The sequence below is a fragment of the Rhinopithecus bieti genome, unplaced genomic scaffold (genome assembly GCF_001698545.2).
Source record: "Rhinopithecus bieti isolate Rb0 unplaced genomic scaffold, ASM169854v2 scaffold_574, whole genome shotgun sequence".
NCBI classification, from domain to species: Eukaryota; Metazoa; Chordata; class Mammalia; order Primates; family Cercopithecidae; genus Rhinopithecus; species Rhinopithecus bieti.
This window is the reverse complement of record NW_016803605.1, coordinates 1,224,981-1,242,278: the sequence shown is the minus strand read 5'-3', so window position 1 is coordinate 1,242,278 and position 17,298 is coordinate 1,224,981. Positions and strand designations below refer to the sequence as shown.

Here is a 17,298-nt window from a genome sequence, read left to right as displayed (position 1 = left end):
TGCCATGTTGGTGTGCTGCACCCATCAACTCGTCAGCACCCATCAATTCATCATTTATATCATGTATAACTCCCCAATGCACTCCCTCCCTCCTCCCCCCTCCCCATAATAGGCCCCAGTGCGTGATGTTCCCCTTCCCGAGTCCAAGTGATCTCATTGTTCAGTTCCCACCTATGAGTGAGAACATGCGGTGTTTGGTTTTCTCTTCTTGTGATAGTTGAGACGGAGTCTCGCTCTGTCGCCCGGGCTGGAGCGCAGTGGCCGGATCTCAGCTCACTGCAAGCTCCGCCTCCCGGGTTTAAGCCATTCTCCTGCCTCAGCCTCCCGAGTAGCTGGGACTACAGGTGCCCGCCACCTCGCCCGGCTAGTTTTTTGTATTTTTTAGTAGAGACGGGGTTTCACCGTGTTAGCCAGGATGGTCTCGATCTCCTGACCTCGTGATCTGCCCGTCTCGGCCTCCCAAAGTGCTGGGATTACAGGCTTCAGCCACCGCGCCCGGCCTGCATTTTTTATAGAGACGAGGTCTTACCATGTTGCCCAAGCTGGTCTCACATTCCTGGGATCAAGTGATTTGCCAGCCTTGGCCTCCCAAAGTGTTGGGATTACAGGTGTGAGCCACTGTGGCCTGCCAACGGGTGACTTCTTAGCTCACAGGTCAGGCACAGCCTCGCTGAGGAAGTAACTTTTTTTTTTTTTTTTTGAGACAGAGTCTTGCTCTGTCACCCAGGATGGAGTGCAGTGGTGCAATCTCGGCTCACTGCAACCTCCACTTCCCAGGTTCAAGTGATTCGCCTGCCTCAGCCTCCCAAGTAGCTGGGTTACAAGCACACGCCACCATGCCCAGCTAATTTTTGTATTTTTAGTAGAGACAGGGTTTCACCATGTTGGCCAGGCTGTTCTTGAACTCCTGACCTCAGGTGATGCACCCACCTCAGCCTCCCAGAGTGCTGGAATTACAGGTGTAAGCCACTGGGCCCAGCCAAGGAAGTAATCTTTGAGCTGAGGCTCCAAAGAGGTGTGGGAGCGGTTGTGAGAAAAGCTGGAAGAGAGTGGCTCAGCAGAGGGAACAGAAGGTGTAAAGGCCCTGAAGCAGGCAGGGATCAGCTGGCTGGGTGCAGAGCCTCATGCACAGTGGCAGGGGTTTGGCTGCTACCCGCAGTGAGAGGGGAGTCATGGAGGTGGTGAGGGCGGAAGTAGGAGCCCAGTGAGGATGAGGGTGTGGTGGTCCAGCCAGGGCAGCTAGGCTGGGGCCGGGGCTGGGCTGGGGCCATGGGTGGCGGGACACAGGTGACATGGTCAGGTCCAACCCCTGAGACTTGCTTAAAATGCATGTGGGTGTGAGAGACACAGAGGGCGGCCTCCAAGAAACCACCCGAAAAGGCAGAGGTGCCCTGATGTTATCTGTAGTCATACTGAAAAGAAAAGCACGGCCGGCGCAGTGGCTCACACCTGTAATCCCAGCACTTTGTGAGGCTGAGGTGGATGAATCACCTGAGGTCAGGAGTTCGAGACAAGCCTGTCTCGAACAGGCAATATGGCAATATGGTGAAACCCCGTCTCAACTAAAAATACAAAAATTAGCCATGTGTGGTGGTGTGCGCCTGTAATCCCAGCTACTTGGGAGGCTGAGGCAGGAGAATCGCTTGAACCTGGAGGCAGAGGTTTCGGTGAGCTGAGATCACGCCACTGCACTGCAGCCTGGGTGTCAGAGCTAGACTCCGTCTCAAAAAAAAAGAGAATGGTGGCATAACTCCCAGTATTAGGCACCTACTGTATGCACTAGCCTATTCAGCTCTATCACTGTAGACCAATTTTACAGATGAGGCTGAGGAAAGTAAAGGCAGAGGTGACCCGGCACTGCCCCACCCCATGGTGCTCACCCCCATGCAGCCCTCAGGCCTGCAGCACTTTGACGATGGGGCATGTGAAGGACCCCTCTCCCGACTTCCCTGGGTGATGAAGCCCCAGCCTCTTCTCTCCAGGACCCAGGGTCAACACATCCCCTCAGGGCAGTTGAGAAGGGCAGGTGACAGGGGAGACCTGGGAACTTGGAAAAGGTCTTGGCTTCTGCCCTTTGCCCCTGGATTCCCCCTCTCTCTGCCCCAAGTCCCCCCCCTTCTCTGCACCCAGTTTCCCCTCCCTCTGCCCCTGGGTCCCCATATCTCTGCCCTTGAGTCCCCTCTCTCTGCCCCTGGGTCCCCTCTCTCTGCCCCTGCGTCTCCCCACCAACTCTGCCACCAGGTCCTCCCTCCCTCTCCCACCAGGTCCCCCCTCTCTCTGCCCCAGGTCCCCATCTCTCCGCCCCAGGTCCCCATCTCTCTGCCCCTGTGTCCCCCTCTGTCTGTCCCTGGGCCCCCCTCTCTCTGTCCCTGGGTCCCCCTCTGTCTGCCCCTGGTCCCCGTCTCTCTGCTCCTCATGCTCCCTTTCTGTGCAGGAGATGAGGACACTGGGCAGGCTCTGATAAGAACCACAGCAAGTGTTTGTTAAATGGATGAGCGATGTTTGGGTTCTGGACATGGGAGGGCGGATGTGGAAGTGGTGAAAAGTCTCCTGCTGAATGTGGGGGACAGAGGAGTGGGGACATTTTGAGGGGAGAGGAAAAGGAGGAAATAGTGGGAGGCATCGGGGAGTTGGTGGGATGGGGAGGTGGAGGCTGGGGGTAAAAAGACACATCAGTCAGTGATCAGAAGGAGTCTCTGGGGGTCCCTTTCACAGGGCACCGGACCCATGTATGGGAAAGAGCAGGTCCCCAAGCCCCCCCAAGCACACCCCCCAGTCCCGCCGTGCCCGTTAATGTTGTTAATTGCAGCGGTTCAGTCTGACCCAGGCTGATCCTGGGAGAGGGAAAATGAAGGAATTAGCAAAAATGACAGGGGAAAATTGCGACAATTAGCAGGCAGCATTGTTCCTGCCTGTCACCCGGCTGGTTCTGAGCTGTATCTTGAGGGAGGGGGTCCCCGTCACCCCCCCAGCCCCCCAGTAATTGTTCCTGGAGCTCCAGGCGGAGGTGGAGGCAGGGAGGAACAGCCAGGAGGGTGTGGGGTACTCCCGGGAGGAGGAAGCTCAGCCCAGACACTAGGGGGCTGGGGATGCGGGGGCTGCGCGCCCATGGGGGAGGGGCGGGGTTTCGCCGCCTGGTGTTTTGATGGTCGGGTAATAACAATAGTAATCACACTATTAATACCAGTCCCGGCTCTGTGCCGCAGCATCTGCTTCTGCCAGGCCCCAGCCAGGCCCTTTCTGTCTGTTAAGTGGACTGAATGTGTGACCAGCCTGGGAAGTCACCGCTCCTGGCAAACCCGCTTGACAGAGGAGGACACTGAGGCACAGAGAGACAGAGAGGCTGGTCCCAGGGCACACAGCCAGGGAGGGGAAGTGCTGGGGCCTGACAGGAGACCTAGTCCCTTAGCCCCATAAGAAACAGGCACTTGGCTGGACGCGGTGGCTCACACCTGTAATCCCAGCAATTTGGGAGGCCGAGGCGGGCGGATCACGAGGTCAGGAGATCAAGACCATCCTGGCTAACACGGTGAAACCCCGTCTCTACTAAAAATACAAAAAATTAGTCAGGCATGGTGGTGGGCACCTGTAGTACCAGCTACTCGGGAGGCTGAGGCAGGAGAATGGCATGAACCCGGGAGGTGGAGCTTGCAGTGAGCTGAGATCGCGCCACTGCACTCCAGCCTGGGCGACAAAGCGAGACTCCGTCTCAAAAAAAAAAAAAAGGAGAGAGAGAGAATTCTATGTTAACTTATTGAGAAACCACCAAATTGTTTTCCACAGTGGCTGTACAATTTTACATTCCCACCAGCAATGTACGAGGGTTCCAATTTCACCACATCCTTACCAATACTTACTTTCTGTGTTTTTTTGTTTTGGTTTGGTTTGGTTTGTTTTTTGAGATGGAGTCTCGCTCTGTCGCCCAGGCTGGTATGCAGTGGCATAATCTCGACTCACCTCCTGGGTTCAAGAGATTATCCTGCCTCAGCCCTGAGTAGCTGGGATTACAGGTGCATGCCACCACGCCCAGATAATTTTTGTATTTTTAGTAGAGGTAAGGTTTTACCATGTTGGCCAGGCTGGTCTCAAACTCTTGACCTTGTGATCTGCCCACCTCAGCCTCCCAAAGTGCTGGGATTACAGGCGTGAGCCACCGTGCCCGGCCACTATTTTTTTGATGCTAGCCATCCTAGCGGGTGTGGAGTGGTGTCTCATTGTGGTTTTGATTTTCATTTTCATAATGACTAATGTTGAGTATCTTTTCATGTGCTTATTGGCCATTTGTATATCATCTTTGGAGAAATATCTATTCAAGTCCTTTGCCCATTTTTAAAAATATATTTTTTGTAGAGATGAGGTCTCACTGTGTTGCCCAGGCTAGTCTCGATCTCTTGGGCTCAAGCAATCCTCCCACTTCAGCCTCCCAAAGTGCTGAGATCACAGGTATGAGCCACTGTGCCTGGCCCTTTGCCTTTTTTTTTTTTTCCAAGATGGAGTCTTACTCTGTCACCCAGGCTGCAGTGCAATGGCCCTAACTCAGCTCACTGCAACCTCCGCCTCCTGGGTTCAAGTGATTTATCCTGCCTCAGCCTCCTGAGTAGGTGGGATTACAGGCACCCGCCATCATGCCCGGCTAATTTTTGTAGCGAATTTTTGGGGTTTCATCATTGCGGTTTTGTAGAGAAATTTTGGGATTTCATCATATTGGCCAGGCTGGTCTCGAACTCCTGACCTCAGGGGATCCACCCACCTCGGCCTCCCAGAGTGTCGGGATTACAGGCATGAGCCACTGCACTGGGCCCCTTTGCCCATTTTTGAATTGTCTTTTTGTTGTTGAGTTGTAAAGTCTCTATCTTCTTCTATTCCTTTATATCCCTCTGTCTCTGTCTCTCAGTCTCCTGTCTGCCTCCTTCTCATCCTTCAGGTCTGAGCTCAAATGTCCCCTCCTTCAACAGCCCTTACCCCATTAGTGTCCATTTTGTACCACCTATTTCATTCTCCATAACACTGGCCACAAAAGGTAATTCTATATTTGTTAGTTTCTTTCTTTTTGTCTTTTTTTTTTTTTTTAAGAGATGGAGTTTCACTTTGTTGCCCAGGTTGCAGTGCAGTGGCATGATCTCGACTCACTGCAACCTCCGCCTCCCAGATTCAAGCGATCCTCCCACCTAGCCTCCTGAGTAGCTGGAATTACAGGCCCACGCCACGATGTCCAGCTAATTTTTTTGTGTTTTTAGTAGGGACAGGTTTCACCATGTTGGCCAGGCTGGTCTCAAACTCCTGACCTCAAGTGATCTGTCTGGCTCGGCCTCCCAAAGTGCTTGCATTACAGGCATGAGCCACCTCACCCAGGCTGTTGGTTTTCTTTCTTTCTTTCTTTCTTTCTTTCTTTCTTTCTTTCTTTCTTTCTTTCTTTCTTTCTTTCTTTCTTTCTTTCTTTCTTTCTTTCTTTCTTTTCTCTTTTTTTCTTTTCTTTCTTTCCTTCCTTCCTTCCTTCCTTCCTTCCTTCTTTCTTTCTTTTTCTTTATTTCTTTCTTTCTTTTTTTTGAGACGGAGTCTGGCACTGTCGTCCAGGATGGAGTGCAGTGGCACGATCTCGGCTCAATGCAACCTCCGCCTCCCAGGTTCAAGTGATTCTCCTGCCTCAACCACCCGAGTAGCTGGGACTACAGGCGCCCACCTCCACACCCGGATAATTTTTTTTATTTTTAGTAGAAACGGGGTTTCACCATATTGGCCAGGCTGGTCTCGAACCCCTGACCTTGTGATCCACCCGCCTCGGCCTCCCAAAATGCTGGAATTACAGGTGTGAGCCACCTCACCCAGTCTGTTGGTTTCTTATTTATTGATTTTTATGGGATCCCTAAGCAGAGATGTTAGTTTCTTGCTTGCTGTTCAACTGTCCCTGGTCTGAGAGCCCAGTAGGAGTGCGGGGGTTGCTGGGCTGTCCTGGTCACCATTGCACCCCCAGCAATGCCTAGTGCAGGACCATAGGGAGAGTAGATATTCAGGGAGTTTTTGTGAATGAATGGGTGGACGAATGAATGAGTCCCTCTGTGCACCCCCTGGCCCCTCTGTCTCTTGGAGTCAGTCTGTCACTCACTCTCGCACCCACCTGTGTGTCCCACGCCCCAGGTGTCTCCCCCATGGGTGCCCCGATACCCCAAGATGTCTACAGGCCTTAGGGGAAGAGAGGGAGACTGGCTCTTGTAGACTGGCTCCCTGGGGACCTGCCCTGGGCAGGGTCAGCCAGACTAACAGGCTTCATCCTTCCATCTGCCCCCAGCCCCAGGCCGCCGCGGTCCCACGGCGCTGGTCTCCGAAGTCTTCGAGCAGCACCTGGGAGGTCACATCTTGCAGGTGAGTGAGGCCCCTTCCCTCCCCGCTGCTCCTTGCCGCCACCTAGCGGCCGCCTCTGGAGAACAGCAGCCTCTTCAGCATCCATCCATGGTGGGGGTACCTGGACTGGGAAGCCGAATGCTCAAGATCCCCCCATTCCCTGCCCCTTCCGAGGACCACTGAAGTCCCCTCCCCACCAGAACAGTCCACCTCAGGCGGAGACCCAGGTTTCAGAACCTCTTACCACTTGGCGGCTGGACAGAGGGACAACAGGTCCACCCTTCCCCCTGCCTGTCTCTCCCGGCTCTAGTCCCTGGATGGCTTTGTGTTCGCCTTGAACCAGGAAGGAAAATTCCTCTACATCTCAGAGACAGTCTCCATCTATCTGGGTCTCTCACAGGTAAGGGACCCCCAGTGGACCTGGATTGGCTCAGCCACCATCTCCCTTGCCAGGCCCATGCATGCCCTTCCTCTCTCCTGGCCTCACCATTGCAGCAAGAAAAATGGACTGGATCTCTGTGGTCCCCAAAGTCCTTGGCAACCCACATGGCACCCAACACGGTTCATCCTCAAAGGCAGAGAAGGGCTATTTTTTATTTTTATGTTTTATTTATGTTTTTATTTATTATTTATTTATTTATTTATTTATTTTTGAGATGGAGTTTTGCTCTTGTTGCCCAGGCTGGAGTGCAGTGGCGCGATCTCGGCTCACTACAACCTCCACCTCCCAGGTTCAAACAATTCTCCTGCCTCAGCCTCCCGAGTAGCTGGGACTATAGGCACGTGCCACCACACCTGGCTAACTTTTTGTATTTTTAGTAGAAACGGGGTTTTACCGTGTTAGCCAGGATAGTCTAGATCTCCTGATCTCGTGATCCACCCGCCTCAGCCTCCCAAAGTGCTAGGATTACAGCATGAGCCACTGTGCCCGGCTGAGGAGGGCTGTTAAAGTAACAGGTAGATCTGAGGAAAGCAGGTTCACTGAAAGATCAGTTTGCCAATGACTGGCGGGCCAGATGCACCATATTTGCCAACACTTGTTTCCTCTTAACAATTTTAAAGGTTTAGAGGCCCGGCACACCGGCTCATGCCTATAATCCCAACACTTTGGGAGGCTGAGGCAGGAGGATCACTTGAGGCCAGGAATTCAAAACCAGCCTGGGCAACACAGTGAGACATCCCACCACTACCACCCCCTCCATCTCTACAAAAAAAAACTTAGAAATTAGCCAGGCATGGTGGCACACTGTTGTCCTAGCTACTCAGGAGGTTAAGATGGGAGGATTGCTTGAGCCCATGGGGTCAAGGCGGCAGTGAGCCGTGATGGAGCCACTACACTCCAACCTGGACAATAAAGTGAGGCTCTGCCTTAAAAAAGAAAAAAGAAAAAAGAAAAAGAAAAAGGTCTAGAGCAATTAGTATTGGAAGGGATTGAGGTATTGAGGTTTACTGGCTTTGGAAGGTTTTTGTGGTGTTCTGGTTGATCGGCTTGCATTTCTGTCTTTATCTCAAGCTCTTGTTTTCACCCCAGCTCCTGCAGTTGGAGGCTAATGAGTAAGTAAAAGAAGGGCAGATGGCCGGGCACAGTGGCTCACACCCATAATCCCAGCACTTTGGGAGGCCGAGGTAGGCGAATCACCTGAGGTTGGGAGTTCAAGACCAGCCTGACCAACATGGAGAAACCCCATCTCTCTACTAAAAAAAAAAAAAAAATACAAAATTAGCCAGGTGTGGTGGTGGACACCTGTAACCCCAACTACTTGGGAGGCCGAGGCAGGATAATCACTTGAACCCGGGAAGTGGAGGTTGCAGTGAGCCGAGATCGTGCCATTGCACTCCAGCCTGGGCAACAAGAGTGAAACTCCATCTCAAAAAAAAAAAAAAAAAAAAAGGTGGTCGGGGGAGGGCAGGAAGACCTACTGAAAGCCCCATCCTTGGAGCACTGGCATCTCACAGTACCTTAAGCTTTGCTGGTCCCTCCAATACAAACTGCTATCAACTTTGATCATTTTTACAAATATTTTTTGCAAATAGGAAATTTGGGAAATTCAGTGCATTGGCAACTTGTGAGTGGCCTTTCAGTGAGATTCCCGGAGGAGGAAAACACCAAAAGGAGGGGAATTTGGACAAGAGGATGGGAAGGAGGAAGAGTGGAGGAAAGGCTTGGCTGGGTGTGGTGGCTAACGCCTGTAATCCCAGCACTTTGGGAGGCGAAGGTGGGCAGATCACCTGAGGTCAGAAGTTTGAGACCAGCCTGGGCAAGATGGTGAAACCCGGTGTCTACTAAAAATACAAAATTAGCTGGGTGCAATGGCAGATGCCTGTCCTAGCTACTCTGGAGGCTGAGGCAGGAGAATCATTTGAACCTGGGAGGCAGAGGTTGCAGTGAGCCAAGATTGCCCCACTGCACTCCAGCCTGGGCAACGAGAGCAAAACTGTCTCAAAAACAAAACAAAACAAAAAGGCCAGGCACGGTGGCTCACGCCCATAATCCCAGCACTTTGGGAAGTCAAGGCGGGCAGATCACCTGAGGTCGGGAGTTTGAGACCAGCCTGACCAACATGAAGAAACCCCATCTCTACTAAAAATACAAAATTAGCCAGGTGTATTGGTGCATGCCTGTAATGCCAGCTACTTGGGAGGCTGAGGCAGGAGAATTGCTTGAACCTGGGAGGCAGAGGTCGTGGTGAGCCAAGATCACATCATTGCACTCCAGCCTGGGCAACAAGAGTGAAACTCCATCAAAAAAAAAAAAAAAAAAAAAAGCAGAAGAAGTAGTAAAGGCTTGAAGCTGTTGGAGCTGGTGTGGGAGAGGATTTAATGAGGGGGAGGAGCCCAGAGGGATAACAGTCTGAGGGAAGCACGTGATCCCCAAGCTGAGGGGCAAAAGGAGTCATGGCAGCCATGGTGGTCAGGTAAGTAACTTGCAGAGGCATCTTTGAACTGTAGGTCAGAAGACCAGTGAGGACACAAGGGCAGAAACACAGTGGGGAGAAGATGGGGGCCTGGATCAAGGGAGGCAGGGAGAGAAGGGGACTGCTGGGAGAGAGATTTACAAGGTAGAATTGAATGTAAAAGTGTTTGACTGAAAAGCTCTAACTCTTTGAGAGCTTAAAAACCACTCCCCTGTTTGTATCTTGAATCTCATTCCTGCTGGGATACCCAGTGATTCATGCCAGGGCACAGTTGTTTGCTGTATGGGGGTGGCACTGAGTAAGCAGGAGTTGGGTAAACGGAGGCTCTGACACCTCCCACCCATGCCCCACTCCCACACAGTCCCTTAATACAGTGGGCGGGGAAAAATCCTTACTAATCACTAGGTATGAAGCGAGAAGAATCTAAGTTGGTATCTTCCGATTGAAAGGTAATTTTTTTTTTTCCTTAAAAAAATACACTGGCATGAAGCGCACCTGCATGCAGGCAAATGAGGCAAGGCTGAGCCCAGCGGGCGGGCGAGTTACTGCGCGCGCACCTCACCCGCCCCCTGCATTCACCTCCTTCGCCGGCAGGTGGAGATGACGGGCAGCAGTGTCTTCGACTACATTCACCCTGGGGACCACTCGGAGGTGCTGGAGCAACTGGGGCTGCGGACCCCGACCCCCGGCCCCCCAACCCCGCCCTCCGTCTCCTCCTCTTCCTCATCCTCTTCCTCTTCGCTTGCGGATACCGCCGAGATCGGTAATTCTAAGGGCTCCCAAATAATGAAGTCTGAGGGTAGATCGGGGGACGCCCGCTGTACTGTATCCAGCCATGCCACGTTTATACAAAAAGCACTGAAGTTAGAGCTGTGTAGAACGAATCTTTGCAAAAGGAATCGGAGTATAAATTGAGGCGGTGAGACTTGGCTCCTTAAGCTTGCCAAGCTCTCAAAGATTTGAGCTACAGAAAGACCCCCCTGGCTGCTGAAAGGAGTTGGGAGAGGCTTAGGTAAATAAAAAGGCAGGCTTATAGGGAATGTACGCTGGGCTGTGCCTTTAAATACATAATCACATTACATAACTACATTAGGGCCGGGTGCGGCGACTTGCGCCTGTAACCCCAGCACTTCGGGAGGCCCAGCGGGTCGGATCACTTGAGCTCAGTTGGAGACCAGCCTGGGCAACTTAGTGAAACCCCATCTCTACAAAAATTACGAAAAAGGCCAGGCGTGCTGGTGCACACCTGTGACCCCAGCACTTTGGGAGGCCGAGGCGGGTGGATCACCTAAAGTCAGGAGTTCGAGACCAGCCTGGCCTGCACAGTGAAACCCCATCTCTACTAAAAAAAAAAAAAAAAAAAAAAAAAAAAAATTAGCTGGGTATGGTGGCACGTATCTGTAGTCCCAGCTACTCGGGCAGGAGAATCACTTGAACTCAGGAGATGGAGGTTGCAGTGAGCAGAGATTGTGGCACTGCACTCCAGCCTGGGCAAGTCCAAGACTCTGTCTCCAAAAAAAAACAAAAAAGAAAAGAAAAGAAAAAAAAAAAAAACATTAGCTGGGCATGATGACATATGCCAGTGGTCCCAGCTACTTGGGAGGTGACAGGATGGCTTGAGCCTTGGGGACAGAGGTTGCAGTGAGGAGATCACATCACTGACTCCAACCTGGGTGACAGAATCAGTGTCTCAAAAAAAAAAAAAAAAAAACGCAGGGTGCGGTGGCTCACGCCTGTAATCCCAGCACTTTGGGAGGCTGAGGCGGGCGGATCACCTGAGGTCGGGAGTTTGAGATCAGCCTGGCCAGCATGGTGAAACCCCGTCTCTACTAAAAATACAAAAATTAGCTGGGCATGGTGCAGGCGCCTGTAATTCCAACTACTCAGGAAGCTGAGGCAGGAGAATCGCTTGAACCCAGGAGGCGGAGGTTGCAGTGAGCCGAGATCACGCCACTGCACTCCGAGCAAGACTCCGTCTCAAAAAAAAAAAAAATGCATTAAATCTTAAGCACAGCCCCACAATGCAGGAACTGTTATCTCCATTTTACAGCAGAAAACTGAGGCACAGCGCAGAGAGGTTAAGTTAATTGCCCCAGATCACACAGCTATAAGTGACTGAGTTGGATTCCAGCCCAGGTCTGTCTGCTCCGGGGTCAGCAAGCCTAACCCTTCTCTCCAGTGGAAATTTCCACTCCCAGTGTGTATGGGAGGGAGGGTGCTGCAGATTACCCTGCCGGCTCTTTTTAGCTCTGAGATGTTGGGGGCCTATGAGGCTAACTATCCTGTAAATAGGATTTTCCAATCTTGGGTTTGCTTAACACCAAAAACATCTGAGACATCAGCTGTGCTTGCAAGCGTGGGGCGATGTCTGCAACACGTGCAGGCTGTTGGGGAGCGGGACTGTGTTCGTACCTGAGTTTGAGGCACAGGGTCATCTGTGTGTGAGCATATTTTTAGGACTGTTTTGTGGGGGTTACAGAAGGATCTGAATTTGTGAGTCTTATTTGTTGCTATTCCCCAATCCCCTGTTCTGGGCCAGCCCCTGTCCTGGTGACACACTAGTGACCATGACAGCTCCAGCACCACCCACCTGGGGCTCCCAGTCCTGTGAGGGGAGACTGACATGTCCTCAGACAGTGGCAACCCAGATGGGGCAGGGCTGGGATAGGGGAACCCAGAGGGGATGGCTGACCCAGCCTGGGGTCAGGGAGGGCTTCTTGGAAGAGAAGTCTCCGCTGAGACCTGGAGGATGGGGCTTGAGAGGTGGGCTTTCTTCTAAAGGCCCTAGGGAGCTATGGCAGGTTCAGAGCAAGGGAGGGTCGGGGCGGGTTTCAGCATTAGAAAGATGTGGATGGGGCCAGGCGTGGTGGCTCACGCCTGTAATCCCAGCACTTTGGGAGTCCGAGGCAGGCAGATGATGAGGTCAAGAGATCGAGACCATCCTGGCCAACATGCCAAAACCCCATCTCTATTAAAAATACAAAAACTGGCTGGGCGTGATGGCACACGCCTGTAATCCCAACTACCTGGGAGGCTGAGGCAGGATAATTGCTTGAACTGAGGAGGCAGTGAGCCGAGATCGTGTCACTGCACTCTAGCCTGGCGACAGAGTGATACTCAGTCTCAAGAAAAAAAAAAAGATGCGGATGGCTGCCACATAGGGAAGCCCATATACTGTCCCCATGAGCTTGCAAAGCCATCAGGCATGTTTCTGAGTGCGGCTGTGGTCTGGTGGGCATCTTGTGTCTATGTCCGGCTGGCTCTGCAAGGGTCAGGGTGGCCTGTGCGTTTCCTCTTCAGGACCCCATAACCTTCCTTCGCTCTCTGTCCCAGAGGCCAGCCTCACCAAGGTGCCCCCCTCCTCCCTGGTCCAGGAGCGCTCCTTCTTTGTCCGCATGAAATCCACGCTCACCAAAAGGGGGCTGCACGTCAAGGCCTCGGGGTACAAGGTGGGTGTGAGCAGTCAGGCTCCTGTATTCCAGCCAGCCATGTCCCCAGATTGAGGGTGACCAAGGGAACCAGGCTGGTGGCTTCACTGACTGCAGGTGGCTTAGGGAACTCAGTCTGGGAATGGGGGGGTGGTCACACAGTGCCCAGCACTGTGGGGGACAGCGGGAACCCAGCCCAGTGATGATCCTCTTGCCGCCACCGGCCCGCCTTGCCCCTCCAACCATGCCCACCACCAGCAGGTCATCCACGTGACTGGACGCCTTCGGGCCCACGCCCTGGGCCTTGTGGCCCTCGGGCACACGTTGCCCCCGGCCCCCCTGGCTGAGCTGCCACTCCACGGACACATGATCGTCTTCCGTCTCAGCTTGGGTCTCACCATCCTTGCCTGTGAGAGCAGGTACCGGGGTTGGGGGCTGTGGCGGGTGGATCGGGGTCACAATGGAGATCTGGGGGTACATGGGAAGTCAGAGGGAGTGCCAGGTCTGCAGGGTACGGCACTGGGGAACCATGGGAGGCGGGACAGCAGTGGAGGGACAGGATGATAGGGAGAAGGGAGGGAAGGCAGGGGACCAGGGCAGAGGCCTGGCCCAGGGGTGCCTTCGGGGATGGAAGAGGGGCTGTGTCTTGGGTCCAGGCCCTCCTTCTGGGGCTGCAGAGCTTGGCCCATCTCAGCCCATTTCTCTGGCCTCTCATCTCCCATCCATTTCCTCTCCTGCACTCCACAGTGGAGACAAATGAAGTGCTGAAATAGCCCCATGCTCTGAGGCCTCCAGGGTACCTAGGGCCTTGCCACTCAGCATCCGCCTGAATGCTCACGGCTACCCCGGGAGAGACACTGTTTTGTGGTTTGTTTTGAGACGGAGTCTCACTCTGTCACACAGGCTGGAGTGCAATGACATGATCTCAGCTCACTGCAACCTCCACCTCCCAGGTTCAAGTGATTCTCCTGCCTCAGCCTCTCAAGTAGCTGGGATTATAGGCATGCACCACCACAACCAGCTAATTTCTGTATTTTTAGTAAAGACAGCGTTTTACCATCTTAGGCAGGCTGGTCTCGAACTCCTGAGCTCCAGTGATCCGCATGCCTCAGCCTCCCAAAGTGTTGGGATTACAGGTGTGAGCCACCACACCTGCCAACACCGTTATTGCACCCATTTTACAGCAAGGGTTTGAACCCCAGGTGACTCTGGAGCCAACTCTGCCTCTCCCCCAACCCCGTGGTCTTGGACTCCTCCCCTCTTCTCTGTCACCCCCCAGAGTCAGCGACCACATGGACCTGGGGCCCTCAGAGCTGGTGGGCCGCAGCTGCTACCAGTTCGTCCACGGACAGGACGCCACCAGGATCCGCCAGAGCCATGTGGACTGTGAGACCCACCTCCACCCACCACGCCTGCCTACCACCCCCACCCCCGACCCGAGTACCCCACTCCCTGGTCCCTGGAAGTCCTTCAGGGCTGCCCACAGTGCCTCCTGCTGCACCTACAGCTCCAGGGACTCCGTTTAGCACTGGAAGAGCAGCAAGGAGACTAAGCGATGCCTCAGGATGTTGCGGGTGGGGGGGTGTCAGCGGGGCTGTGGGGTCTCCAAAACACCCAAGAGGCCTCACTGCTGGACTACCTCTCAGTCTCTCTGACTCTGCCTTTCTCTCTGTGCTTTCACCTTTATCTCTTCTTCCCACTGTCTCCCTGCCCACTCCCCTGCTCTCTCTCACTCCTCCTGTCTCCTCCTATCCACCTGTCTCTCTGTCTCCTCCCTGTCCCCACCCCACCCCTTCCCATCTCTCCCACCCCTGGGCTGGGCCCAGTGCTGGACAAGGGTCAGGTGATGACAGGTTACTACCGTTGGCTGCAGCGCGCCGGGGGCTTCGTGTGGCTGCAATCCGTGGCCACAGTGGCTGGGAGCGGGAAGAGCCCCGGGGAGCACCATGTGCTCTGGGTCAGCCACGTGCTCAGGTGAGGGCTGTGCCCACCCCTCCTGCAGGGGACTCGGGGCCCTGCTGTCTCTCCCCACCTCCGGTGAGGGTGCTTCGGAGAGGGCTTCTAGAATGGGACAAGCCCTCTGCAGATAGGAAGGGGAAGGAGGGGGAGGATGGTGAGAGCAGAGGCCCAGAGTGGAACGGTCTTGCTGGCAGGAGACAGAGGAGTCACCAGGGGGAGGGGGACAGTATCTCTGAGGAAGGCAGGGGCAGGCTCACAGCCTCCTTAGGCTCAGGTGAAGGGTCTGAACTCTTGACTCTGGGGCACTGGGGAGCCATGGCAGGCTCTTACCAGGGGAGGCCCACAGAGCACAGCAACTAATGGAAAGAAGCAGTGAGGGGTGTTCCAAGCAGAGAAAGGGTTCCAAGCAACAGCCTGACCCTAAAGGTAATGCTTGGGGTGGGAGTAGAAAGCAGTGAGAAACCAGCCTGAAGATGATGGCCTGGCCTTTTGGTGCAGGGGCACTGCGGAGCCATAGAAAGCTTTAGAGCTGGAGAGGATCATAGTCAAATCTGCTTTTTAGAAAGACTGCTCTAGACCGGACATAGTGGCTCATGCCTGTAATCCCAACAATTTGGGAGGCTGAGGCAGTCAGTTTGCCTGAGCCCACCAGCTGAAGACCAGCCTGGGCAACAAAGTGAGGTCTCATCTCTATAAAAAAAAAAATTTTTTTTTAATTGGCCAGTTACAGTGGCATGCACCTGTGGTCCCAGCTACTCCAGAGGCTGAGGTGGGAGGATCACCTGAGCCCAGGAGGTCAAGGCTGCAGTGAGCTGTGACCGTGCCACTGCACGCCAGCCTGGGCAACAGAGTGAGACCCTGTCTCAAAAAAAAAAAAAAAAAAGGAAAAAACACCCTTCTAGGCCAGGTGCAGTGGCTCACGCCTGGAATCCCAGCACTTTGGGAGGCCAAGGCTGGTGGATCATGAGGTCAAGAGTTCAAGACCAGCCTGGTCAAGATGGTGAAACCTTGTCTCCACTAAAAATAAAGAAAATTAGCCGGGCGTGGTGGCATGCACCTGTAATCCCAGCTACTCGGGAGGCTGAGGCAGGAGAATTACTTGAACCTAGGAGGCGGAAGTTGCAGTGAGCCAAGTTCATGCCACTGCACTCCAGCCTGGGCGACAGAGTGAGACTCCGTCTCAAAAAAAAAAAAAAACAACCCTTCTAGCTGCCATGAAGGAGGCACTGAGGGACAAGATGGGCGCTGGAGGACCAGGGCAGAGGCTGGGGCCAGTCCTGGGAAGTGCCAGACTCTATGGGGGAGGAGACCATCTTCTGCCCAGGTCTCTGGCTTTGCTGAGCCCGGATTTGAGCTCCTGAGAGGAACAGCAGGTTTGAAAGGGCGATGCAGACATCAGATAGGCATGAGGTGCCAGAGGACACACAGGTGGTGACATCCAGGTGGCCACCGGCTATCCAGGTCTGGCCTTAGGAGCGAGGGCCACGCCAGGCTAGGAATCAACCCGGAGTTTAGAGATTTGGTGATGAGCCCTGTAAATGCCTCAGGATGGGGATCCACCTTTACCCATAGGGGTGTCCACACTTACTGCCACAAGTTGGGTAAAGCAGGAGGGAGTCCTAAGAGGCCAAGGACCCCTGGCTCCTAACCGCATCCATCTTGTCCCCAGCCAAGCCGAGGGTGGCCAAACTCCTTTGGATGCCTTCCAGCTTCCAGCCAGAGTGGCCTGTGAGGAGGCATCCAGCCCGGGGCCAGAGCCCACAGGTGAGCCCCACTTCCCACCTCAGGCCCTGGGAAGCTCCAAGGAACCTTTGGGTCCCGGCTGTCCATTCCAGAAGCCACTAGCCACATGCAGCCATTTATATGCAATTAAAATTAAAATCCAGGCCGGGTGCGGTGGCTCACGCCTGTAATCCCAGCACTTTGGGAGGCTGAGGCGGGTGGATCACAGGGTCAAGAGATCGAGACCAACATGGTGAAACCCCATCTCTACTACAAATACAAAAATTAGCTGGGCGTGGTGGCGGGCGCCTGTAGTCCCAGCTACTTGGGAGGCTGAGGCAGGAGCTTGGAATGGCATGAACCCGGGAGGCAGAGGTTACAGTGAGCCAAGATTGCACCACTGTACTCCAGCTTGGCAACAGAGCGAGACTCTGTCTCGAAAAAAAAAAATTTAAAATCCAGGCCGGGCCTGGTGACTCACGCCTGTAATCCCAGTACTTTGGGAGACCGAGGCAGGCAGATCACGAGGTCAGGAGATGGAGAACATCCTGGCTAATAATGGTGAAACCCCATCTCTACTAAAATACAAAAAATTAGCCGGGCGTGGTGCCGTGCTCCTGTAATCCCAGCTACTCGGGAGGCTGAGGCAGGAGAATCGCTTGAACCCAGGAGGCAGAGGTTGCAGTGAGCCGAGATCACGCCACTGCACTCCAGTCTGGGTGACAGAGCAAGATTCCGTCTCAAAAAAAAAAAAAATTAGCTGGGCATGATGGCATGTGCCTGTAGTCCCAGCTACTCAGGAGGCTGAGGCAGGAGAGTCGCTTCTACCCAGGAGTCAGAGGTTGCAGTGAGCTGAGATTATACCACCGCACTCCAGCCCGGGCGACAGAGCGAGACTCCATCTCACCAAAAAAAAAAAAAAAAAAAAAAAAAAA

At 53.7% G+C, this 17,298-nt stretch overlaps 1 protein-coding gene across 5 annotated transcripts in view; it reads left to right on the top strand.

Moving 5' to 3' along the window:
- NPAS1 (neuronal PAS domain protein 1) overlaps positions 1-17,298 on the top strand; it is a 26,814-nt gene that overhangs the window by 6,810 nt on the left and 2,706 nt on the right. Inside the window, exons 4-11 of one of the 5 annotated variants that reach the window (XM_017889468.1) lie at positions 6,287-6,360; positions 6,650-6,739; positions 9,849-10,017; positions 12,588-12,703; positions 12,944-13,101; positions 13,962-14,068; positions 14,556-14,656; positions 16,311-16,405. In XM_017889468.1, the coding sequence (XP_017744957.1) occupies positions 6,287-6,360; positions 6,650-6,739; positions 9,849-10,017; positions 12,588-12,703; positions 12,944-13,101; positions 13,962-14,068; positions 14,556-14,656; positions 16,311-16,373 (878 nt within the window). In that variant the 3' untranslated portion in view covers positions 16,374-16,405. Of the gene's footprint in view, positions 1-6,286; positions 6,361-6,649; positions 6,740-8,972; positions 10,018-12,587; positions 12,704-12,940; positions 13,102-13,961; positions 14,069-14,508; positions 14,657-16,310; positions 16,406-17,298 lie in introns of those variants that run through there. The other 4 variants (XM_017889453.1, XM_017889462.1, XM_017889447.1 and 1 more) reach the window with 4 other exon arrangements.